General features: G+C 43.7%; 1 protein-coding gene across 3 annotated transcripts in view; it reads right to left on the reverse strand.

Annotated features, from left to right (window-relative positions):
- MFN1 (mitofusin 1) overlaps positions 1 to 26,090 on the reverse strand; it is a 1,384,201-nt gene that overhangs the window by 582,724 nt on the left and 775,387 nt on the right. For all 3 annotated transcript variants that reach the window (XM_069618688.1, XM_069618687.1, XM_069618686.1), the window contains 2 exons: positions 9,812 to 9,879; positions 3,225 to 3,346 (listed from right to left, as the gene is read on the reverse strand). In XM_069618688.1, the coding sequence (XP_069474789.1) occupies positions 3,225 to 3,346; positions 9,812 to 9,879 (190 nt within the window). The remainder of the gene's footprint in view (positions 1 to 3,224; positions 3,347 to 9,811; positions 9,880 to 26,090) is intronic.

The raw sequence follows: 26,090 nt of genomic DNA on the forward strand, positions 1-26,090 counted from the left end.
CGTTATGTCCTATTAGGGCATGCATAAGCAGCCCAAAACGACGTAGATAAGACACAAAAGTGTCAACATTTTCCTAGGGAAAACTGCTTTATAAATTTACTGAGGGTTCCCATATTCTAAGCATGTGAATCCATGAAAGATCCAATGCTGGAGAAACGTTCTTGCAGATAATGTTCATACAACGTCTTCTGTTTTGCCTAACTATCAGTTGAAACAAAATAACTTTGGGAAGCCTAAAACTATTATGCTCTTCAATGCCCAGAATCCCTAAATGCCTATGGTACTGGGACGAGGAAGAAAAGTGAAGAGTCGATGAGGATCAACAGGGATAGACTGCGCAGTATAGTCGTTTCTATTCTAATCAGCTGAGCAGGATATTTAAATTGAAAACCCGCCGCAGATGTGGAGGGCAGCAGGAGCAGCAGAAGCCGAAACTGAAGTGAAAGACACAGCAGAGGATGCAGTCACAGAAGTCGCAGGGAACTGCAGAGTGTGCGCAGCGGGAGGTAGAGGCGTGGAAGAAAGCAGAGGTGGACAAAGAAGCCCAACCAAGAGGGAGAGGTGCTCCCCAGTGACAGAGGACCGCTCCGGCAGACCGGAGTACCCGAGACCCGGTGGAGCCTGGCGAGCTCCCGGGAAGTGCTGCATAAGCAAAGGCAGTCGCAAGAGTGCTGTCAACGATGCTGGTGGACTGGAGAGGGTCTGACAGTGCACCAAGATCCTGCCTGCAGCAATGACACACTGCAGCACTGTGAAACAATGCAGAGAAGCCAAAATAAGCCGATGAGTCAACCTAGAGAGAGGTAAACCAGGGGCCCTCTGTAAGAGACAATTATAATTCAATTGTGAATGCCGACCAAGTAGAAAAGAAGGGTAACAAGGGTGCAATTCTCCTCACATGGCATATCAGTTTGGGGGAAACCTAGAACCCACATTGCCAGAAACAGGCAAACATTATACAGTTCTCCTCATAAACCTGTAACAAATATTGTTGCAAGCAGATAAACCATTGATAGTTGTATGAAGTTAAAACCATTCCTGACAGGCGAGTAAACCAGGAGGGAAATAAGTTGTATGGAGTTCAAACCCATTCCTGGCTAGCGAGTATACTAGGAAAAGAACAGATGTATTCAAGGAGAAAACTCTGTTGCTATAAAAAGTACAGTGGAAAGAAGATATTGACCTTATCAATACATTATTCTTCTAACAAACGTATGTAACAAGAGACATTTGTTGTGCTGTGTTGACAAAAGTATTCTATGGAAAGGATGGGTGTGACATCAATTTAAGTAATCATTTCTGCAACTTGGAAAGAATACTTTCAACAGTTGCTTGGCTTCGAATAAATGTTTTCTGGAAGAGACATTTTCTTTACCCACTTGAAAAAAGCATTGAATGAAAGACATTTATCTTCGAACTGAATAGATAATTGTTCAAACACAACTCTTTAAAAGGTTTGCCTGATTTGATTCAGGGGATGGGAATCATCCTGCTCAAGGACTGCTTTATGGGAAATCTAAGTTTGAACTTTTGCACATTTTGGTTAAACTGTAAATCTATGTATTTACCTTATGTAGTTTGATTGTGTGCATTAGTGTGAGGGTCAGCCACATTTGGACACAAGGTCATATTTCTTTAGTTTTTAATTCTGGTTAGGATAGGGACATACATGCGTTTATCCCATCCTTTTTATTTTAATAAATGTCAAAAGATGGGAAAACTACAACTTTGAGTCTATCATTTCTGACACCTCACAGTGGCATAAAGCCACCTAAAGTAGAACGCATGGAAAAGACCATTTTCTCCCAAAACGTAAAATAGCATTATCGCTTATGCTTACGACTTTGCAATCAGTTTTACCACCCTCTCTCTACAACATCCCACATCTAAACAAAATACTTTTTGCAAGTTCTTTCTTCACATATAAATAAGTTGATCTTTATTCATACCCCCCTCTTCACCTCTTGCAGTGGTATCTGCAAAAACATAACTTGTCTCCCATTTGGCTCATTTACCATCAGTCAAAAACACTGCTGTTATAATCCTTTAGCAACCATTACTAACGTATGCCATCTCCCTGCTCCCCTCTCTATTGGCTACTGCCTGTCCATTCCATCAACCACCTCTACCACAGAATTACATTAACATCCTGCTACATCTCACCATGGCCACTGTTCAGTCATTGCTTCCGTCCATATTGCTTATGCTCACACTTGCTCTGCTCCTTCATTCATGCTTCTCACTTCTCTGAAACCTGTCTTAATGCCGTATCCATCAGAATCCAGTCACTACTTGGCATCAATATAAGATGAATGAAAAATTCCCTCTCCATCCAAGCATTTTGCCTCTTACAAGATACTCATCTGTAAACCCACACTTCCGTACTCTGCATTGCCTCTTGTAATCAACGTATAATTGCTAAATGCACACTCTCATCAAACAGACTACCCCAATTATCATTCACTTACAACCATTCCCTTAAGAGATATGAACATAATGCCTCAAGGGACACGATTGTCATACTTTGCTCAATATGTCCGGACTGCGTGACACTTTTTAAGAGATTGGGGGTCATTACGACCCGAGCGCAAAGGGATACCGGGCACCGGTAACGATGCCGGTAATCCCTTTGCGCCCTATTCCGAGGTCCCTTTGCGGGTCCTTCCTTAACGCCTGGTTTTAGCAGGCGTTTAGGACGGGACCCGCAAAGGGATACCGGGGTCAATAACGGTACCGTAATTTATGGTACCGTTATTGCCGCCTTACCCCTTCCCATTGAGCCCTATGGGGGCTCGAATGAGAATGGGGAATGGCTTTTCAAATGGGGACTTACCGGTCCCGCAATGGTCGGGTTAGACCGGTAAGTCCCCATACCACCAAATCGGTGGCGGTACTGGTATTGGTGCTAGTCATGGCGCTAAAAGTGCCATGACTAGCACCAACCTCGGAATGAGGGCCATTATTTTGATAATCTGAACATTCTAAATTGTAGATCAACATTGATTTGACATGCACAGTTATACGGGCATTATAAATAGCAAGGAACAATACAGGAAACATGCTTTGTTACCACAGAATGTATTCAAATCCACCCAAGTCTAGCTTAACCAAAAGGTTTTTTTTTTTTTATTAGACCATGTAGCTGAGACCCCCCTATATAATAAATGGAGAACTTGTATATCGCCTACCCTGTAATAAAGTAAACAAAATAAATTGAGTCTTACCTTTTTTCTGCTGCGGTCACGTTAATTGCATCCATAATGTTTTTCACTGCATCTATTATCTGTTTAGCTCTGATAGTGTGCTGCTCAAACTTTGTTTTCACTGCTGACTGCGAGATACACTCCTGCGAGGGCCAAGCCATAACACATTACTATGATTCCAGATGTACAATATCAGGAATATGAAGGTTTTAAAGAAAAAATATTGTAAGGTACTATGATACTGCTGCTTCTGCAGATATATTTTAAATAAAAATAGAAAAACAAAAAACAAAACCGGGTACAAATGTGCCTTTGCAACAGTAAGGTAGTACCGGTCTCCTCACAGTAATGTGCATTGTTTTTGTGGATAGGGCAAAAGAAAATAAACAAAAGCAAAAGGTTAAAATTGTACTTAATAGATAAAATATTGCTATGTAGCACAATGACCGTGGACGATGCCACCACCATAAGCTGTTCATTCGAGCAAAGTACCTGTTGTTCCACCAGCAAGCCTGGCTAAACTTGGACAATAGGAGTGCACAGCTTGCACTTACATCGGCCCCAGTCGATGCACGTTTCCTGGAATTCCCTGCATAGAACTTCTGAGTAGGTATATTAGGTCGGCAGGCCTACTTTCGTAACAGAGGATTATAGACTAGTGCTTGGCTGTGTACGCATCCATCCAATGCATGACTCATCGGAACAGAACCAAACCGAAAATTCTAATAGTATGTTGACATTTTACACAAGTCCAGGCTGCAAGTAAACAAGACACAAATGACTTCCTTTTAAAATGAATCCTCTGCTTTCAAGCTAACATCTAGAAAGTAGAATCAGAAAACATGTGGAAAGCCAATGTGGCTGCATACAAATCTCAAATAAGGTAATGTTTGCAGAAAGACATGCTTTAGCGAATTACTGGAGGGACTAATTTGATTGTTAGAACATGCAATCTTTCAAAGTTCTCTCCTGCTTTTGAGGCTAGATGTGCATCATATAAATGCAATTAATGACCACACAAAACTACATAGGATGCTTTTGCTCTCAGAGTGGGGTGGACGATCAAACCCACAGCCAGTTTAGAGTTCCATGCATGCCACAACAATGGGATGTCTTTGTTACACCCGCAATGGACCATTTTTACTTGGCAAGCTTTCCTCCCATGCGCTTTTCCACATTACAAAGAATAAAACAAATCTCAGTGGTTCTAGATTTTGCAGCAGTTCCTCTAGTTTAGTAACATGGGAAGCTAGAAAAAGATGATTAACAGATATCGGATTACACTAATGTTGGTTTGTTCTCTGGAGGAAAGACTTGCAGAAGTTGAAAGTACACTTGTCCAAAGAGGTTGTCAAAGACAATGACTCATTTAGAGAAAAGTTAAGTTTTAGTGGCTGCCTGAAATCTCTTAAAGAGGTCTCCTTACGTTCCTGGATAAGCTAGGAACAGTGTAGACAACAAAACCCGCGACTGAAGATTTAAGTCACTATCTCGGGTCCAGAACATATCACTTTCACTGGCACCATTATCTGGTAGAGATATCTCTTTGTTAGAGACTTGTTTAGGCACCTACTTCTCGAACTTTGAAATAATAAGGTTTTAAGTGACTTTCTTTCTGAAACGCGTGATCTTGGTACTGCAGAGGACCCAGCCCTTTGTTAATGATAGGAGTTCCGAGAAACATCTGAAATAATTGGTCTAGGGCATCAGACTGTATTAAATGCTGCTTTCAATGAAATCTTAGATGGTCAATTACTGCTAGAAACAAAACATCCTGCAATTTGTAGTTAACGAACCTGAGGGCTCCCACATCTGCAGAATATCCACAGGGTTTGCTAGGGCTCAATTATTTCAGAAAGAGATTAGGTAGCCTCTCTGTCTCTGCCTCTTTCACCCCCACTAGATTACGACATACACTGGCTAACAGCCCATTCCCAAACCTCCAAGGTCATCTTACAGAACAGAATCCTGTAGGAGGCCTCCTTATTCATGCACAACATGGTTGTGGCAATGCCCGTGTACACCAGGAATGCTTTCCTATGGAGTAATACAAAATAATCCTGTCCTCCTCTGACTGGTGGCAATACCGCTGGAGAGATCTAATGAATACCCCCACAAGTGACTACGGAGGTGTCAGTTGGGATGGAATTAGGACCTGGAAGCAAATACTGAACAATTTATCTCCTTATAGGGATGCATGAAGGCCAGAATGTGTGGGATGATTCACCGGCAACCTCAATGCTGTAAAATAAATGCTTCTGTGACAAGGTGCTGCGAAGTTCCCACAATTAGTAAATGGACAAAACTAGACTAGAATGTACTCTGCAATAATTTGGAAACTAAGCAATTCTGCCCCCACCCACCTACGCTGACATTATGACTACAATGATTGTCTCCACTTAGCTCTGTGACCACAACCTAAGCATTGCAAGAAGACAAGTGCAGTTTTTAGTTTGTGCTATCAAATGAAATCATATTTTGATTATGATGGCTATTTGAGGCCGCTTACATTACTTCAGCTTGGTGCTGGTATTAGCCACAAATATTTTATTGCAATGGTTACCTTTATCAAAGTTTAAATACCCAAATACATTCATTGTGTTTCATATCAGTATTTGCCAGTTTACAGGCACTCCTCATTTTGGCAGACGTGGAAAAGGAAGTCTAGTGTGAGAAAGCAATTTGCTCATGTTCACACAAAAGGGCAAAATACGGAAGATAACATCAGAAATGTGTCTCCTGTAAATAATTAACTAAGCTGCTAAAACACATCACGTCTGTGACTGTAATTTATTCTGCATGGTGATCTGACAATACCTGCTGTAGAAACCAAATTTTTCTCTCTCCAGAGTTTGGCAGAAACACCTCTCGTAAGTTAATTTGTTTTCTACCATTTTCTTAAATTGCATGCAAACTATATGGACGCTCATTTTCTCAAGCAACCACAAATCAATAAGTCTAAATTGATTTTAGTCCATAATAGAATTAATGGTATGGGTCAAACACCTACATCCATTGTGACTTTCATATTCAAGATACAGTGTCTGCAACTAAAGAGGGATATAGAACTGGTGTCCTGTACATGTCAACTTCCAGGCACAAAGCGATTGCTCTTTTTCCAATAATTACTTGTGCTAGTGAGTTTGTTATATCTAGGTTTCGGGAAAGAGTTTCTTTCTGTAGATTTATCTGCAATGACATCAATGGATTCCTCCGACCTTTTGATAGGATTTAAGTCCTGTCTTGGTGACTTTTTTGCTCGACTTCCCTTGCTTAGCTCATCTGTTTTGGGGGCAATGGTCAGTCCCTAAGGCTACGAGTGCAGGGGGATTCCAACTCCCTTTGCGAGACTCCTTGTTTTTAAGCTGTTCAAGCTGAAGTATGGCAGGTGTTCTGTGTATTTCTTGTCCTTTCTCTTTTCGTAACATTTCTGTTACTTTCATGAGGAATCCAAAACAAGCTGGTGGAAGTGGATTTTTTCTACCACATTTGTTTTTCTTGCATGCACTTTTGCATTTGACCACAAAATGCCATTTTGAGGATCATATACCCAAAATGGCCGTGCCATGCATTTTCTGCCCGGTCCTCTGACCATGAGTGTACCCTGTTGCTCGGCAGATGTGGGGCAAGAGGCGGTCCAGGATTGGGTAGCCCTTGCCAGTTTAAATGGCGAGGATCCTTACAATTGGTAGGTTCTGTGCCAGCCTGGCAGACATTTGGGATAAAAGGGGGGTCCTGCAGCTAATCCTGATATTGCTGTTTGGAGGCAAAACCCCAACGAAGAGTTGCAGCACCCTGAAGATCTGAGGACCATTGTTGAACATATCCAGCATTGCCTCCAGCCAGGTCAGGTGAAGCCCTGACTCTTTGGATCGATCTCCTAAAGACCCTCGTCTGCTCTTCGGCCTTTGGGCTGGTGGGGTCAACCAGTCCAGACCCCTGCAAGAAGCTACTCACCCCTGGAGCCCTCAGAAGCATCCTGGAGCCTGTGGGCTGACCAGTTCCATCCAGGGCATTGTGGGTGCATTCGTATCTGTTGTGAGTTTCAGCTTGGAACTTAGCAAGTCGCCAACTTGTGGCCCAAGATCCATCCTCCTGCAGTTGCTGCTCTCTTACCACGAAAAGAGGCCTTACTGGATCAATCTTCTCAGCACAAGAGTCACCTGCCGCCACCTAACCGCATTGTTCTTCGCAGCCTACTTCCATCGTGTCCTAGAGTCCTCCTGTCATTGTGGGAACTCTGATGTGCATCTCTGGGTGGCTGGTTCGTCCAGCTGCAAAGCATCAAGAACCGTCTTCTCTGAGAGTGGAACCACCGCCTACCTGAAAAATGAGCACGGCACCCGGAGCCTTTGGAACCCCTGCAACGAACCCAACTATCTAAGTAAGTGGGCCAAGCAAATTAAGAATTGCAGAGGTGGGTTTTAGCAGAATCAGAGCAAAGGGGACGAGCTTGCATATCAATTTCCATTCCAATTCCGTCATAGGGCTGTATACAAAATTCTTACTCTCTCTCTTCTTTCCCTGGTCTTAATCGGTGGAGTTCTGCCCAAGGATCCCCACTGTGCTTCCCCTAGAGTGGTGGGATTAGGAGAGGACCACTAATCTTTTGAATTTATCTTTGTTTCTTCACCATTGGAACAAGTGTTGGATTTGACAATACTAGTTTATTCACTTTAAAGACTTAAAACTCCCTGCAAAAGGTACCTTTTTGGGACATGAAACTCTTAAGGTAGTAGGCCTACTCGCCTTAGCAGGGAAGGACTTTTTAAATGTTAAGTGTCTTATTTTATAACGCCTGGCAAACTGTTTCCCATTGCTTTTACATGACTTCTCTCGGTTTATCATTGCTTTAACTGTTTTTCAGCATTTTACTACTTAGCTTCAATTTTTCATCTATGAATCAACCTGGTTATAAAATTAAAGTGTGGGTAATCTCTAGTGAGTTAAGCATTTGTGAATGTGCATATTTATATAGTATGTATTTAGTAGTATTACTTTTTAGTTATTTTCATGGCATAGAGTGTGTTAAGACCTAATAGATGGTGACTTTGTATACTTACTGTATAACTGGATTCATAGGAGTGCTGTGTGCGTCTCATTGTACCACTACATCACCCGATAACTTCTTTAGTCCAAGCCTTACTGATCAGCTACCCTAACCGGATTGGGTATGGCGAGACTTAAGTGTCTGTTCCCTATTCCCTAAAATGGGGTGGCCCCTCAGAACCTCCCTCAGGGTCGGTTCTGAAAATCCATCTCAACATTAGGTCTTATTGATGGGTCATAAAAACTAGGGAATAATTAAAGAATGTTCTTTTACATTGTATTCACTCAACATGACAATACTTGTGCAATGATTCTGTGAGGAAGCTCTACCATAATGATGTATTTATTTTTCTATGTATTGATTGTTTACTAAAGAACCTTTACGTATGTGCATTCTGTATGAGTAATACCCCCCATTCTATTTTGGACTTTAAATTTGTGGGCACTTCACATAAACATTAATTAAATCATAAAATGTCTAACAGATTAAAAATAAGGAATGCTAAATAAAGACCAACATTAAGGTACATGGCAAAATAGATTCAAACATTCCAAACTGACAGTGAAACTCACTAGTCTAAACTGCCTTAGATTTTTTTTCGTATTTTCTTTTTCAAATCTTGCAATTTATGATATAATAAACAAACTTGAAACATAAGGTACAAGCGAAAAAGCAAAGAAAGAATAGAAACATAAATGATTAATGGTGTTGGTTGTGCCTCGAAAAGCAGATCTAGATTTCAGCAATGAAGAACAAATAGCTTTGCAAAAGCCTGCACAATGTTAGAGCTAAACAAGACATAAGGGAAAGAGCAATTTCTCAAACGGGACAGTAAGAAAAGGATTAGTCACATATTATATAGAGTAGACAGTAGGAAAAAAAGGTTAGTACAGTACAGGGCTGGAAGATATGGACAGGTAATAACCAATGCAATCAATCACAAATACATTATTTGTAAAAATGTGAACCATTAACAAGAACGTTTGCTGGTCTAGAACGGTAAGCTACACTATATATATACAGGACTTCTGCTCAGGGAGCAAAATAATGTGATGTGATCAGCATATGCCAAGAATCAGCGGTTCTTGATGGCAGAGTTCAATGTTATTTTAAAGCTCATCTCTCAGAAAAGCTTGGTAAAAGGACTTCATTCCTATGGCCAAATACTTGATGCAATTCAAACCAAAACACTAAGAGTAGAAAAGCTGCCTTAAATATGACTTAAGAAAACGCTTCAATGCAGTATTTATTTTAGTAATTCAAATTTACAATGTGCATGCTCCATATTCTAGGTAGGTTATTGTTGCCAATTTAGAACAGTATACGGACAACATCACACTCTAAGGATGACAAATTAAGAAAGTAGAAGGGAATTCTTGGTTGGACAAGGTCAAGAAAGAGACAATATCTGTGGCAGAGGAAGCTACAATAGCATCAGGAAACCCCTATTCAAAGGTTTAACAACAGCAAAAAGAATATATGACCCCCAAATAACCTGTGTATTACTAATGCACTGATGTCAGCCTACAAGATGTGCTACAGGAGCAGAGAGGTGTACCTCAAACAGTTTCTCGAACTTCTGAAATTCCTCTAACCTAGCTTCGAATCCTTCTGCTAGGGCAGCACCTGTAAAACAAAGCAAAGTGGTTTGGAAGAAGAAGTAAACAATATCGTTTTAGAAATGGTTCATGAGAAACATGGAAAGTAAAAAAGGAGCATGAAAAGTGAGTGACAAAACGGGGAATACGCGACAGCCCCAGAGACAAGCACCTAAAGGATCCTTTTTAGGAGGAAATGGCAATTTCCATGAATAAAAAGTATCACTTCTGTAAGCAAACTTTAACCAGAGACTGACAAAATATAGTTTGTGGAAAAACACACAAGAATTGAAAAGTTGTGAAGGGAAAGTGTACATGATGAAGCAGAAATTACTACACCTAAAAACATGGTTGCAACCAAGAGACCAATTTTTTACTATCAAGAATAGGGACCTGTACTGGAGAATACAAAATACAGTAGTTGAATTGACAAGATGGGTCTTACGTTATTTTACTGTGCAAAAGTCAATCTGAGTCGGTTAGGATTTACAAACCGAATAGTAACGAATTTCAGAAACGCAGGTGCATGTTTACCTGTACACACATCCCTTGCCTTCCGCATGCCAGGCCCAAATCCACAGTCTATTTTCTATGTACAACTGATTAATGGATTCCATTTCTTTTAATCTCCATTTTACATAGCAGTTGTTTCTCAGCCTGCTCTGTGCTTTCAGTGGCACTTCAGCACAACATATTCATACACACAAGATCTACTGGGGCTTGATTTGGCATGTGCCAAGTGGCTTTCGCACATTGAAATTGTTTATGTAGGGGAATTTGGGCACAAGACCCATTATGTTCCTTCTTACAACCAAAGGAGCAAGACTACACATAGATCCTTCCTTGCCCCTCCATCACTTAAGCAGGGCCAAAATACACAACGACCCTGACTCTGACGAAGCATGTGAAAAACGGATTGCTCTCAGGATCCAGCTGCTCCCACCCATCAGGACAGAGTTATGAAAGACAACTTCTCTAGTTCATCAACTCACTTCACAGTAGCAAGACCAAGGTAGAGGGGTTGGGTCTATGACCTGCAGTTACTTCTCCACCTCTCTTCTAAGACCCGACAGATGACAAAAATGTCAGCCACTGTTGCTCATCTATTAACTATCAACAGTGGATTGAAGGGGAATAATTACATGGCTCCTCCCCTAGCCCTCAATCTCATTTTAACACTTGCCATTGTGGTGTGAATATTAGGAGCCCAGGTTCTATTTGGCATTAGAATGTAGAAGTTGGCCTTTCTTGATGCAATCAAGTCACTCAGATGGACCGTTGCACACCCATACCCCTCCATCGAGCAGTGACGTGAAGAAAACAGGAAGACCCATCCATGCACAGGTATTAGGGCATGGAAAGGCAAGCATCGATGGGCTGTCCCTTAACCCCAGACATCTCCCTAAGAAAACAAAACGTGTAACACCTAGCACCTTGCGCCTCTATCCCCTCCATCAAGGTGCATCAGAGGAATCACTAAAACTGCAAATGTGTGCAACTGTGCAAATGTTCAGTAGTGCTCAATACATAAAATGAGAATTTACAAACTCCAATCATGGTTTTATGTAAATGGCAATGTAGCATTAAAGCTGAAATGTATGCGAGGATGAAAGGCTGGTTTAACAATTTGTCACAGGACCAATTAAGGATTTAGGTATTAGCCGGTTCTTTTAACTAGCTATATGTACTCCCATCTCATTTCTTTTTAACTTTGTTTTTATTAAGCATTTCAACATACAACAGATCTGCCAGTCAACTCCTGGCGAAAATATCAGCTACAATCATTAATAAAACAATGCATACCAATTTCCCCCCCTTCTCCTACCCCTGTCCACATCCCTCCTTAACAGGGTTACCAGGCTTCATTAGGCAAAAGGTTCAAAAGGCATAGGGTTAGAACTAGACTCTGATTAAGACTTTTCAGGGTGGCAACAATAGTGAGGTTCCACACAACGTTAAGAGCTGTGGCAAAAGAGAGGGCAACAAGTAACAACCGCAAGACAGTAGAGACTCTATAAGCCCAGCCAATTCACAGTCTCATAGCATCACAGTAATCATTTAAAAGAACCACAGTCCAATCCTGCAAGAAAGAAGGCATAGTATCATCGGTGATGGCTGACAATTTCTCGTAAGTGAAAATAGCTAATAACTTGTTAAGCCACTCCGCCTTAGAGGGATCTGAGGAACTCTTCTATTTTTGGGCTAGGGCCAGTCTCCCCGCTCTCAACATAGCCCTTTGCATCTTTGAGAAGGTAAAAAGCTCATTATCAGGCATGGGCATGTCCAAGAGGATCTCTAAGGGGAGAAGGGAGGGGCTCATTCCCACTATGTCCTTGATCCAGCTGAGCAATTCGGACCAATAGACCTGGATGTCCGGACACTCCCACCATATATGGTGCCAGGTTCCACGGTGTGAGCACAACCCAGGGCACATCGGAGACACTTTCGCAAACATTCTGGATAGGGTGACCGGGGGCCGATGCCAAGAATGGAGAATCTTAAAACTATGTTCCATGGCTGAAGTGTATAACGTCCCCGAAAAGATTGTCTTGAAGACTGACTTCCACGTAGATTCATCAAGGGTTAGGCCCATTCTTTCCTCCCAGATTTGTTTGAACGGCTGTCTACCCTCTAGATTAGCGGTGACCAGTACCTTATAAATCTTAGAAAGGGAGCCCTTTCTGGCCTTGGACTCCACAAAGATCTTTTCAAAGGGAGTCAAGGGGTGAGTCATATCAGCCAGCCAGCCGGCTTGAGTGAGGATCCCCTTGAGACGCAAATATTTGAAGATGGGGAGCGGTTTGTCCCTCAACACATCCGACAGCTGGTCATATTCAATGAAGACACCCTGGCGAAAGAGTTGGGCAGCCCTTTCCAACCCCTGATCAAACCACAATTGCATCTCGCGGAAACCCCTAGAACCAAGATTGAACAGGGGGCCCCAGAGAGGAGATAAGGGGGAAGGCCAGGAAGAGAGCCGCCTATTATCTTTGTTTGGCTTCCAGGATGCCCAGAGGGCAGCCAGTGTTGGATGAGATCTAACAAGCAATGGAAGGGGTCTTGGAGGAGCCCATAAAAGATCCCTGACTTTATTCGGATGGGCCTGGACATCCTCCACGCAAGTCCAATAAGTCCCTAGGCCATCTCTCAAGTGTTCTAGCATTACACGCAACTGGGCTGCCTTATAGTACAATCTAAAATCAGGGAGGCCAAAGCCACCGAAAGATTTTGGAAGAGTCAGGGTGGAATATTGCACTCTAGCCCTCTTGCCATTCCAAATGAAGTGAAGAACACGGGACTGTAATTCGAAAAAGGAATCAGGAACTATGCAAGGAAGGGACGAGAAGAGAAAGGAGACAAGGTAGTATGTTAATTTTAACCGTGGCCATGCGCCCAAACCACAAAAGAGTAAGGGGAGCACATCGTACCAGGTCGCTCCGAATCTTCGCCAAAAGTGGGGGGGACGTTTGATGCAAACAATTTACCCAGGTCTCTGGGAATATTGATGCCTAGGTATCTGGTGGTTTCCCGCTCTACTCTCATTCCCAGCACCTCTGCTCTGCCATTTATTTTGTGGTCTAACCCACCCATCGGCATTATGCAGGATTTGGTAACATTGACCTTAAGCCATGAGAAGGAACCAAAGTGGCGAATTAGGCCCAGCAATTGAGGCAGGGAATCCTGGAGATTAGTCAGGTAAGCCAAAATATCATCCACAAACAGAGATAATTTGAATTCACAATCCCCACATTGCACCCCCGAGATCCTGACCCCCTGACCACAATGGCAAGGGGTTCCATCGCCAAAGCATATAAGAGGGGGGACAAGGGGCACCCCTGACGGGGACCTCTAGTAAGCGGCAAACATGCTGAAGTACAGTTATTAACCAGAACCCTTGCCACAAGGCCATTGTACAGGGTCGAGATCCACCCACAAAATGTATCCCCCAGGCCCATTCTCCGAAGCACCTTACCCATACAAGGCCATTCGACGCGGCCGAAGGCCTTTTCCGAGTCCAGAGAGAGGAGGTAGGCTTCCAAATCCCGCTTCAAAACCTCATACATGAGGTCCAGAGTTTTCCTCACGTTGTCTGACCCTTGGCGACCAGGAATAAAACCAACCTGGTCTCCGTGCACCAGCGAAGGGAGGAGTTTAGCCAATCTTTTTGCTAGGAGTTTGGCTAGAATTTTAACATCTATATTGAGAAGGGAAATGGGCCAGTAGGACTGGCAGAGGGAGGGGTCTTTCCCCTCTTTGGGGAGAACCAGAATAAGAGCAGACATCATGGAGTGAGGAAGGGAGCCTGTGTCAAGGGCGGGGTTGAACACCTTAGCTAGGAATGGGGCCAGCGTGGAGCAGACCGCCTTATAGAAGCGAACTGAGAAACCGTCGTCCCCTGGAGCGGTACCGCTATTTAGGGAAGAGATGGTATCAATTATTTCCTGGGGCGATATGGGAAGCTCCAAGGCGTCAGCGTTCTCAAGGGAGAGACGAGGAATGGGAAGCACCGTCACCTGTGTACTCTGTTGCATTAAGGCGTTCATAATACTGCCTAAACTGTTCAGCTATCACGCCGTGCTGCAGGATTTTCTCCCCTACCCGGGAGGAGATGGAATTCCCTTTTCTACTGTTTCTGAGCTCCCTAAGCCTCCAAGCTAGAATCGTGTCCGCCTTTTCCCCCCCTCTCTATATACCTCTGTTTTAAAAAGGCTAGCTTTCTCTCCGTCTGGCCCACCAGGAGGGCGGACAATTTCGCCCTGAGTTTTTGGAGCTCCTTCCACTTGCCTGGGAGCATCTGGGACTTCAGCTTCCCCCCTGACTGAATGGCGGCAATTTGTTCTCTCGACTTTAGCTCGTCCCGGACCCTATCCCTCTTCTTCCTCGAACCGCTCTCCATTAGGGAGCCTCTGATCGTAGCTTTGAATGCTTCCCAAAATCCCATGATATCCACCTCCCCAGTGTCATTGAGGACAAAGTATTCCTTGAAAGCAACTAGGAGGGACTGTCTCAACTCCTTATCTTGCATCAAAGTGTCATTGCATGCCCACCGAGACCTAAAAGGGGAAGGAGGGGGGACCCCGAAATTGACTCTAACCAAGTCGTGGTCAGACCACGGAATAGCTTATACCCCAAATTCTGAGACATAGTACCGGATTGAGGAATCTACCAGAATGTAATCAATCCTCGAGAATGCTAAATGCACTTTAGAGAAAAAAGTGAAGAATGGTTCGTGGTCACGACCAGGGGGCGGGGAGGGGGGGCAGTGAGAGTCCACTAAGCCCAATTCCCCATTAATCCGATGGAAAGAGTCTGCCAACTTCGCCTGGACCCTTCGATCAGGGCAAGGGTAAGGTGATTTCCTATCTTTATCTGGACAGAGAACCGTATTGAAGTCCCCGCCCACTATTAGAGACCCCTCAATGAATTCCCTGATTGTTTCCCCCATCCCTTCCCAAAAACATCTTGTGCCTTGTTTGGGGCGTAGACGCCCACCAGAGTAAACAACCTGTCTCTCACTAACCCCTTGACCATAATAAAGCGTCCTTCCGGGTTGGATATGTGTGCCTTGGGGGAGAAGTGGGCATTGGGGGAGATCAGGAGAGCAACCCCGTGTTTCTTCGCAGAATAGGAGGACTTAAACAAGTGCTGTATGGCCCTAGACCTGAAGTTTGGTTCCTTCCCCTTGACCCAATGGGATTCCTGTACAAAAAGAAAGTGAAGTTTGAGCCTAAAGAATTCCCTTGTCACCAACTATCTCTTAGTCGGAGAGTTTAATCCCCGCACATTCAAAGACCCCACAGTCAAAAACTGAAGAGAATGACCCATTGAAAAAGATGGAAATATTTCTCTGACTCCACTAGGGAGCCTGTTATGTCTGTCCCAACACCCCCGCCTCTGTGTGCAACAGTAAACCATGTACAACCTTATAGAACCCCTATCCCCGGAAGCCCCGGCAGCCTGAAAAAAACAGTCCCAACAATTGAAACACCTTCCTCCTGCCGCCACCCACTCAACCCCTGAACGTCTGGACCCTGAGCTCCAACAGCTTGAGGCTAGACCAGGCCACCAGTGACTCCTCCCCTCAGGTGAATGAGCTCAACATCTTCAACAACAAGAGCCCCCACCCCCCAAAACACACTAAAGACAAAGCAAAAAACCACCTTAGATAGACCAGCCCCGGAAAATCATAAACCCCCTGCCCAGGCCTCGCCTGGGGCAAAGAAGCGATAAAAAGAAAACCACCTCGTAGGCTGGAAGTTAGCCGTAGACCCACCCATACCATAGACTCAGGAATCAATGAGACCCCCTGTAGGTACCCCCCCCAGACAGGTAAGAACCAGAATACAAAGAGCCAGATGGTCCCCCTCATTAAAGACCAAGGCATCTAAAACCAGGAGACATCATCCATTAGATGGACCCGGCGAGGCAGGGACAACCCTTCTGAATTTCCTATGACCTCAAACTTTACGTCTCTTCTCTAATGGTTTGGGTCTGATTGGCCCCGACAGACCTCTCTCCGGGGCCACGTCTGAAAGTGCGACGTCTGGGGCTCCCACCAGCTCCTGAGGTACTCTGCGAATATCATCCTCGGTGACCAACGAGTACTTGTACCCCTCCAATTCGAAAGCAAGCGAAAAGGGATACCCCCACCTGTAACACACTCCCTTTGCTTGCAGCATTTTCGTTAAAGGGGCGCAAAGCCGGCGTCTCGCTAAGGTGAGGGCCGACAAAACTTGAAAAATCGAGATTAGAGAATTTTCATCCACGCAATCGGACACTTCTTCCGTGCCATCTCCAGGATCCTGCTCTTCTCAGAGAAATAATGAAATTTCACAAGGACGAATCTGGGGCCTACTGGAAGCGCCCGCCCTGTGCACTCTGTCAATCGTTGGCTCGTTGGTGTTGGCCTTCTCAAATAGTAGGCTAACTACTGCATTGACGGCTCTGAGGATATCCACATGCGTCTCCCCCTCCCGCTCTGGAAAGCCCAAAGATCATAAGTTGCAGCGACGCTCCCTGTTCTCCAAGTCGTCCAACTTCAAAGAGCATTTCTCCTCCCTTCTCTCCAATTCTGCCAGGCGCTTATCCAGTTGGGTTTCAAGGACATCAATTGATGCCACGCTTGCTTTCAGGGCTTGGACTCGGTCATCAATGGTGTCAACGTTTTTGTCAAGCGTGTCCAGTCACACAGCGATGTCCGCTCTAAAGCCACGAATTTCCTCCAGAAGGACGGTCATGCCCTTGGCTACGGTGCTAACATCCACTGTTTCAGCTTGCGCAGGAGCTGCCATGACAGGAGGGAGAGGAGAATCGGAGGGAGTCCGGCAGATCTTCTGGAGGGATTTCGACCAGCTCATAAGGGCCACGGCCTACCAAGAGCATAGGACGGGGGAATCTGCCCTACTTAGGCAGAAGTGGACAACGTGGATACCCGGGGCAATACAACAAAGAGGCGAGGAGTGCAAGTAGACTGGGAGACGCGCCTCTCCACTCCAAGGGGCCCATTCAGCAGAGGAAATTAGTCAGCGAGGACCTACCAGACGGAATGGGAGCACGAGGAGGCAATAAAACAATCGGAACCAGAAGCAGCTGCACGGAGGGGCAACACCATGCCCACAGGCGACATGCATGGGAGGGCAACAGAGGAACCCAAAATACACTACCTCTGCCTCTAGCGGGCCACAGGAAGAGACAAAGAGGTGGGCTGCGCAGTGCGACCAACGTGGCAAGCAAAGTTATTCCATAAAACACAGATCCACCACACTGCCTCTTGTCTCCCACACGATAGCGCAGGCTGTAGCTCGACGTACCGGGTACCTTCCCATCACAGATGCCACCTCAGCTGGCAAGGCTAGAGGGAGGGGGCAGCTTCAGGTCCCTTGAGGGTCCCCCACTCCCCACGGGGCGCAGGTCCGCTTATTCCAGTCTGGTTGCAGGTGCTCTCAAAAGGCAGAGGGACCGGAGGCCAGCATCCATCGAAGGTGCCCCTCGACAATTACTGGGGAGCCCCTATAAGGCCAGTGAAGACGCCCGGGGGCTGGCCGCCTGATCACCCCACCAGGTAGCAGCCAGCAACAACAGTCCACAGTAGATGGAAGGGGGGCGGGCACAGCCGGGGAGCACCCTCAGCCACCTGGCTCGCAAAACGTGAGGCAAGGCAAGTCACTCTCCGTGTCCAATCCCCCCACCAGACAGCAGCCAGCAACGAGTGTCCACAGAAGATGGAGTGGGGTGAGCACAGCCGGGGGCCACTCTCCGCCACCCAGCCAGCAAAACATGGGGCAAGGCGAGACACTCTCTGCCCCCCCCGGCGCGTCGACTCCAAAGGCGGGAATGGAGAGCCCAGCAGGTCAATCGGACAGACGGAGCGGGACAGCCCCAGATCCCACAACCGCTGCGCCCCCCCCCTCCTCACCAGTGGGGTCCACACATCGCTCTTGGGGATACTAGGGGGCAGCTCAAGTCCCTTTTCGCCGGCCCGTGAGAGGAGACAGACAAAGGTGCTTCAACACATGTCGCGCCCCCTGGTGGATTCCTTTCGTCTCATTTTGACATTAATCATGCAGATTTGTTATTATGCCAGTGAAAGAAGCGGCCCTCTGCATACCAGAATCTGCTGTGTTGGAACTAGGGAATACAATTTAGGGAGAATGCCACCATAGTATAGTAGATGAAGGGTGCCCAAGACCCAAGCATGTGGATGCTCATAGAAACCCTTTTTGCATGCAAAACCACACAATCATAACGTGGTATGTCCAACAGGATGGGAATGCTGAATAATATTGGAGCAAATGCCCAGAGTGTAGAATTTGTTGCAACGTTTCATGTGCATAGAGGAAACATTCCCAGAGCAAAAGTGGTTCTAACTGCAAGGAAATCTAAAACGTTAATTATCCAAAATCAAATTTGTTACACTGCTCGTTGGAGGAGAACCTGACTGGCTATAGTTACAGCCTGATATTCTGGACATGTAATGAATTCCTATATATGACTGACACCCTATATCATTGCTGCTAGAATACAACAGGCAAGAATCACTGCTTAGTGGGTATCAAACACCTTGCACTTACATGTAACTATCGCAAATCACAGACTGTATACTACCCAAGTGTCTACAAATTAAGTTATCAGTTTACTGACTCAATGTGAGCATTTGTGGTAAGTAAGCAAACCTGACCAAGATACATATATATTACACGGCCACAGTAGTGGCCGTGTAGTTATGATTAAGTTGCTGTTTCCATAGGAAGAGCACTTTTTGGGCGGCTTATAACTTTGCTCCCCCTGGATGAATCCTCACCAAACTTTGCAGTATATGGGCCACTCTGAATTGTTTTGCAAAGTTTGGAGATGTTTGGTCCAGGGGGGCAAAAGTTATAGGGGGGGTCCCAAAACGTCTTTTTTTCCCATAGACCGAATGGGGGGAAAACTTTGCGCATGGCTACAGTTCAAACCGCTGGATGGATTTTCACGAAATCTGCAGAAGGTACAGGGGCTTGGTCCAGAAAACATGCTTTTGTAAATTTGGTGCCCTATAGTGCAGTACTTTTCGTTAAAATTATCAAAAATTAGGTCTGAAATAAATAGTGATATTCATGCCCGCTTCGTGGTCACACTTTCCTGTTCGGTCCACGGACAAGATACCGATTGACTAAGGGGCTGGCGTCATGACCGCAGACAAGCAACGTCTCTGCCCACTGGCTGCTGCGAGATGTGTTCTGCGTCAGATTGTTTGGATGCGCCCGACATCTTGGATCCGCCGAAAGCGGAGCAACAACCAGCGTACACATGCTCTATTTATAAAAAACTTTTGCTGTGTCACAGAGCGTTGGGAAAGGTTCAGACAGTAACACATGGGTGATCAATGCATTTGTTCTGGGTGTCGGTCTTCTCGATGTACTTTCTATGGACACCTTGTACGCACAAAAAATGAGGGGTGTAATAACGATAGCACTTCAGTCCATGTAGTGGACAGGAAACTTCTAACTGTTGAAAGGACACGCGTAGTGGTAGCCATCATTGAAATTGACAACATGCCGTGATTGCATTACTTTTTCCGATGGCTATTATATTCATTAGTACGCCGCAATGGGTGTCACATGCTACAGCGGTTGTGGCCAGGGCCTAGAGTCTTGAATGCATGGCCGTCGGCCGAAGGCCTTACTTCAAAGACTGTAGGCCCTGGCCACAACCACCGCAGCATGTCACACCCACGGATACACCCGTAGTATTGCGTATCGATTGCCAAGTTGAGGGGAGTGCGTGCAGTCTTGGGTGCATGGCCAAAGGCCATGCACCGAAGAACAAAGTTATAAGTACTAGACGTGCAAGCCACTGCACACCCATCCCATGTAATATCTATGGACATACAGCTCGGAGTGAAGGCTCTGGCCAGAAGCACTGAAGGATACCACACCTATAGAAAAAACCCCACTACCACACACATCACTGAGGTGGTTGTGGGGAGACCCTGCACTCTTGGGTGCATGGCCGAAAGCCTTGCACCCAATAACACAGTTATACCTTCTTCATGATGTATTTTCTATGGCCTCCTTGTACGCACAGAAAACGAGAGGTGCAATAAGGGCAGTATTTCAGTCCGTGCAGTGCACAGGGAACTTGTAACCGTTGTAAGGACACGTGTGGTGTTAGGGAACGTTGAAACTGACACCATGCCGTAATTGCAATACTTTTTCCTATGGTTGTTGTATTCATCAGTACGCCACCATGAGTGGCACATGCTACGGTGGTTGTGGCCAGGGCCTAGAGTCTTGGATGTATGGCCGTCGGCCGAAGGCCTTACTTCCAAAACTCTAGGCCCTGGCCACAAACACTTCAGCATGTTACACCCATGGATACCCCCTTACAAATGCATATGGATTGCTTGGTTGTGGTGAGTGTGTGCACTCTTGGGTGCAAGGCTGAAGGCCATGCCCACAACAACAAAGCTATAACCTCTTCACTTACAAGCCCACATGGGTTTCATGTAGTGCGGTGGTTGTGGACAAGATGTGTACTTTTGGGTGCATGGTTGCAGGCTGTATACCATACACCCAAGCATGCACCCAAAACGAAACTTGTAAGCACCGGAGTTATAAGCCACTTCACAACCATATATTGAAATGTATGGATATACACCTAAAGTTTTAGGCCATGCCCCCAAAAGCACATTTGTTAGTGTAATTATATGCCACAATGGATGTCATATGGTGTGGTAGTAGTGGCCAGGATGCAAAGTATTTGAACAAAGTAATAAGCACTGCAGTTGTAAGTAACTATGCATTTTAAATACTGTATACCCATACATTCATAATGCTATGGCCTCCAACTCACATCTGTAGCCTGTGGCTACAAACTACTGCACCATATCACAGCTATTGGTACACTTGTACTATGCAACATCATTAAGATGGTTGTGGGGAGGGCATAGCGTTTTGGGAGCATGGCCAAAGGCCATGCTTCCAAAACCAAGTTTGTACATAGTCAAATGACAAGGCACAATGGTTCCGATATGCTGTGGTGTTTCTGGCCAGGATCCAGACTCTTGACTGGATGCCCAAAGGCCATGCAATATGGGTGTGGTGTAATGCGCTAGTTGTGTGCATGCCCTAGTGTCTTGGCTGCATGGCTGCAGACGATGGTTCGAAAAGTAAATTGATAAGTAGCTAATTTACAAGGACCATGGTTTTGATATGCAGCTATGGTTGTGGCCAGGAACTATAATCTTTGTACCTTGGTTTTAAGGCGTAGGCGGTAGGGTACACAACGAAGATGCAAGGGCCAGCCTAAAGGCACTGCAGCATATTAGTACCATAGATTAGACGTGTAGATTTGCATGTGTACAAAATGACTGCCAATATACTTACTACTTACTTTGTTCAGAATCCACATACACTTTTTAAATGCCTATCATACTTGGCGGAATTATTCCTTTTTCCATTTCTGTGATAGAAGAAAAAGGTATGTTAGTCTGCATTTTTTGAAAATGTACTACATTGCATAATAGACAGTTTACCTTTTTTTTACCCTCATAATTAGTTTACAAACCAGTGTACTGTGCATTGTGCTCAGTTTCTGTGTTTGCTTTTCTAATCCTTGGGTCTGGGGAAAGAAATCCTTGTCGGATTAAAAAAAAAACCTTCATTTACTATGGTACTAACTACTTCCTTGTTTCCTTTGAGTATTTCCTTCATCTTTCTGATTAATGTTAAGTTTGTTGCCTTCCTGCCGACTTTTAACAACAGTTAGATACCTGTAGGCGTATTCTAACTGTGTATTTGTTCCTACAGATTTGTGATATTCATTCATTGTGTCGTCATTATATCCTGTTTCCTTCATCTTTCCCATTAATGTTATGTTTGTTGCCTTCCTGACGATTTTTAACAACAGTTAGATACCTGTAGGCGTATTCTACCCGTGCATTTGTTCCCAGCGATCTGTGATATTCATTTATTTGTGTAATTCTTACATCCTCTTTGGTAGTTACATACCTGTTTGCGTATTCTAAATGTTTGTAGTCTTTCACATAATTTTTTAACAATCTTGAAGTACACATTATTTCGTAAATTTTGGCTTTAAGAACATTAAATACGCATTTGTAAGATTAGCTGGCAATCTCTGCTTTAGAGTAATGGTGCTATCATTACATTCGAAACATCCACAATTATTTTTAATGTATGCAGTGTAGTGACCTGCATTGGTTGTAGCTCCTGCATGGTAGATTATACCTATTGTTGTAAAGGTTTTCTTTCCAAGTGACACTTGACCGTGTGTGAATCCAGCCAGTTTGCAGTTGTTTTTGGTGCCATCTGCATTATAACGTAGAAGCATAAGTATTATATAGGCACTATGTGATTGTATCAGTAAGGTGGAGCGATTGTCTGAATTGCAAATAGTACATAATCTGCCATGGTTTGCATTTTGTACAAGTTGCTGAAATGGAATGCTCTCACAATTTGGTATGGAAACATACACAAATCGCTCATTTGGGATTTCTTCCTGTATCACTTTGCTACAGAGAGTGCATGTATGTTTCCACATGTACGAAATCTGGAAGATTTCATTTACAGGTATGCTTTTGTTTTCCAATACTAATAGTATGTACATTACAAATTCTCGTGGATCTTCTTGTGAGTTCATAGTGAATTTCACCATTCCAGCACAGTCGTCCAATTGTTGCCTTACTCCATGAACACTGTATGTGTTGTCAGGATTTCTTGTTGCATTTCTATGCAGCACTAACATTTGCAAACAGAATTGGTCTGTACAGTGTAGGTAAATATTGTTAACAATTGGTGGCAATTGAAATAGAATATTCATTGCTACATTTGCATAGCAACTTACCCCACTTTCATTTGCAAATTTGAATGGACCAGCAAGTTCTGTATCTCAGTGCATTTTTTGGAATTTCTGTTGCTTCTTTGCCGACGTCCCTGGTTTACATTCCCTAATAGGTTCTTCTATGTTTGCGGTAATTGATGAAACTTTAGCTTCTTTTCTTTTCTTTGCGGAATTTGCTGTTGGAATCTGTTGCATTTCTGTTTCATTTAGTTTTCTTTTACCATGTTTTACTTTATCTGGAACAGGGTATTGTTTCAGATGAGGGGTGTACAGTGAACGCAGTCTATTGTATTCTAGAATGCAAGGAATATCAGCTTTGACTTTACTTGCATCAAAGTTCATTAGCAATAGACCGTCAAGTGTACGTAAGCGTGATAATGCTACGTAGCTCATGCCTTCCTTAAAGACTGTGTTTCCTATATCTATCAATGCTTTTTCTAGGGTAAGACCTTGGGATTTATGAATGGTAACTGCATATGCAAGAGTTAGAGAAAATTGTTCTCTACGTACATACATGTCTTTGAAGAGAAGGAATCGAGCAATTGAGCGCCCTATCCTTTTCACTTCTGAAACTTTATCAAAGTGAATATTGACAAACTGAATGTTGCTATCACGTGGGTATGATTGAAAGCCAACAACTGCGCCCAGTGCTCCATTAACTAGCCCTTGCTCTACGTCAAGGTTACGTTTAAGCATTACTCTACAATTTAAGGATAATTTCAATATTTTTTCCAACCCAGCTGTGTTGGAGATTGAATTTTCGAAACTATTTAGTGTTCTTGTGGCTTGTTCACACATGGGTACTCTCATACCATGTACGTCGAGTTTGTCTGTGGCGCTAATTTCCATTATTTGTTGCATTTCTTTTATTGTTTCAATGAATTCAAAACAGCTTGCGAGAGTTGGCATTAAGGCCATACAATTGACATTTTTGTGCGCTATTTGTTCCATAACATCAGTTGCACATGCATTATCGCCATAAAGTGCATGTATGTGCCGGTTTTTCAATACAACTTGTGTTTCTTGCGATAATACACCAACTCTAATACTTTTTAAGATGTTGGCATAAGTGAGATCTGCAGATTGCCGCATGTTTGCAGTTAATTCTCTGTATTGGAAATTTTACCAAATGTTAACATTACCTATGCTACCAACAGTTTTCCGGCAAAGTTTGTGGCCTAAGGTTTTAAAAATTGGCTTACCTTTCCTTTCACTGGTGTCAATTGTAGAAGATCTCTGAACACGATAATATGTTGCCCTGCAAAGAGTTCTTCGTTGTTACTTTTAAGTACCTCTTGCAATCTGAGGTGAATCAAAACCAACATTAGGTTGGAGACCATGCTCACTTCATCTATTAGTAGCATTTTCATTTGTTTCAATACTCTGCGTAATTCCATTGCAGCTTCTGCAGAAAGTTTGTAGTAGTATAATTTATTTTGATGCTCTACGGGAAGCAGTAGTAATCGGTGTAAAGTGACACTGCATATGTTGTAGGCAGCTAAACCTGTGGGTGCCGTTACAACAGCTGACAGTTTGTTGTTTGTCAATTGTTGAAGGAACTTGCTGATGATTTTGATTAAAAATGTTTTCCCTGATCCAGCTTCAACACTGACGTACAGCGGTATAGGTTTGTAATTTTGGCAGGTACATTATTTATTTTCGTGTTGTATACCATGTACTTTGTATATTAACTGCGTAGCTGACATATTTTGAAAGTGTGTTCCAGATTTACGAATGTGTGCAACTCCATAACAGTGTTGCTAATTCACTTTCATAGAGTAGGTGGAATATGTATTCCACATGTTGCCTAAATCTGGGATCTTGCGAATACATTCGTAATGAGCAGTATTCTGATGCCCCAATCTGAGTGGGTCTATCATCGTATCTCCCACCTTTGCCAGTAGGAAATAGCAGTGGAAAAGGATGTGCTTCTATACTTTTTTCCCCAAATTCTCATTGGTGACCCTTTAGTTTGTCACGTTTGTTAAGTTTCTAGTGCATCATCTATGCTTTCATTGGAATGCAATGGATGAATTGTGTAATGGTCCAAAAGAGTGGCTACTGTAGCAGGATCCAGAAGTTCGAATTGTCCAGTTTCTGATGGCTCTTGAATTATTTCAGTTGTTTCCCTTAAGCTTTAATTAATATTCATTTCCTTGTAGTACTCATTATTGTCTTTTAGATATTGCAATGCTTGTCTAACTTTGTGTAAGTCCACTAATTGTTGCCAATTTTTTTGTCATTTGTTGGTACACCATTTACCAAGACTATTAAACAATGCTCTATTGAATGATCTACTCCTAGAGTGTGTACATTTTCCGTTAGATCTAATGGCAAATAAACTACTTTGCCACAAATGCCTTTCACCAAATCAGAGGAAGGTAATTTTGCTGTTTTTGGATGAAGGCGTATAATTGCTTGAAATGGGTGAACTGTTTGAATTATTATGCTCTCATACACATTGAGCTGTTGCAGGATTTTTGGTAATGGAAACAATTCCACATTTTTTGTAATAGCACGTGAAGGAGTGTGGTTGTTGTCTAATTCTTTAGTGCAGTAACTGCAATATATTAGGCGTTCAGTTAGTTCATATTTGTTTTCTGCTAAAAGGTAGAGAGCTAATTCAAACCATTTAGAATCTTCATTGTCTTCTATTGTATGCTATGTCCACATTTTTTGTGTTCCTTTTGTAAAACGTTCTGCGGCAACACACACACACGGTTTGGTACTTCAGCCGATGACCTTTTAAATTTTACTGTTTCTTTTCTGTATGTGTGTAATAGAAGGTTGCTATGTGCAGAATTGGTGCTAGCATGTTCTAAAACTGTTGCATTTTGTAAGTGGCTCTCATTTCCGAAATACTTTCTCTGAATACGGTCAATTTCTTCTTGTAAGTAT

This window comes from Ambystoma mexicanum, chromosome 10 (assembly GCF_040938575.1).
Source record: "Ambystoma mexicanum isolate Mex_15411 chromosome 10, UKY_AmexF1_1, whole genome shotgun sequence".
Classification (NCBI taxonomy): domain Eukaryota; kingdom Metazoa; phylum Chordata; class Amphibia; order Caudata; family Ambystomatidae; genus Ambystoma; species Ambystoma mexicanum.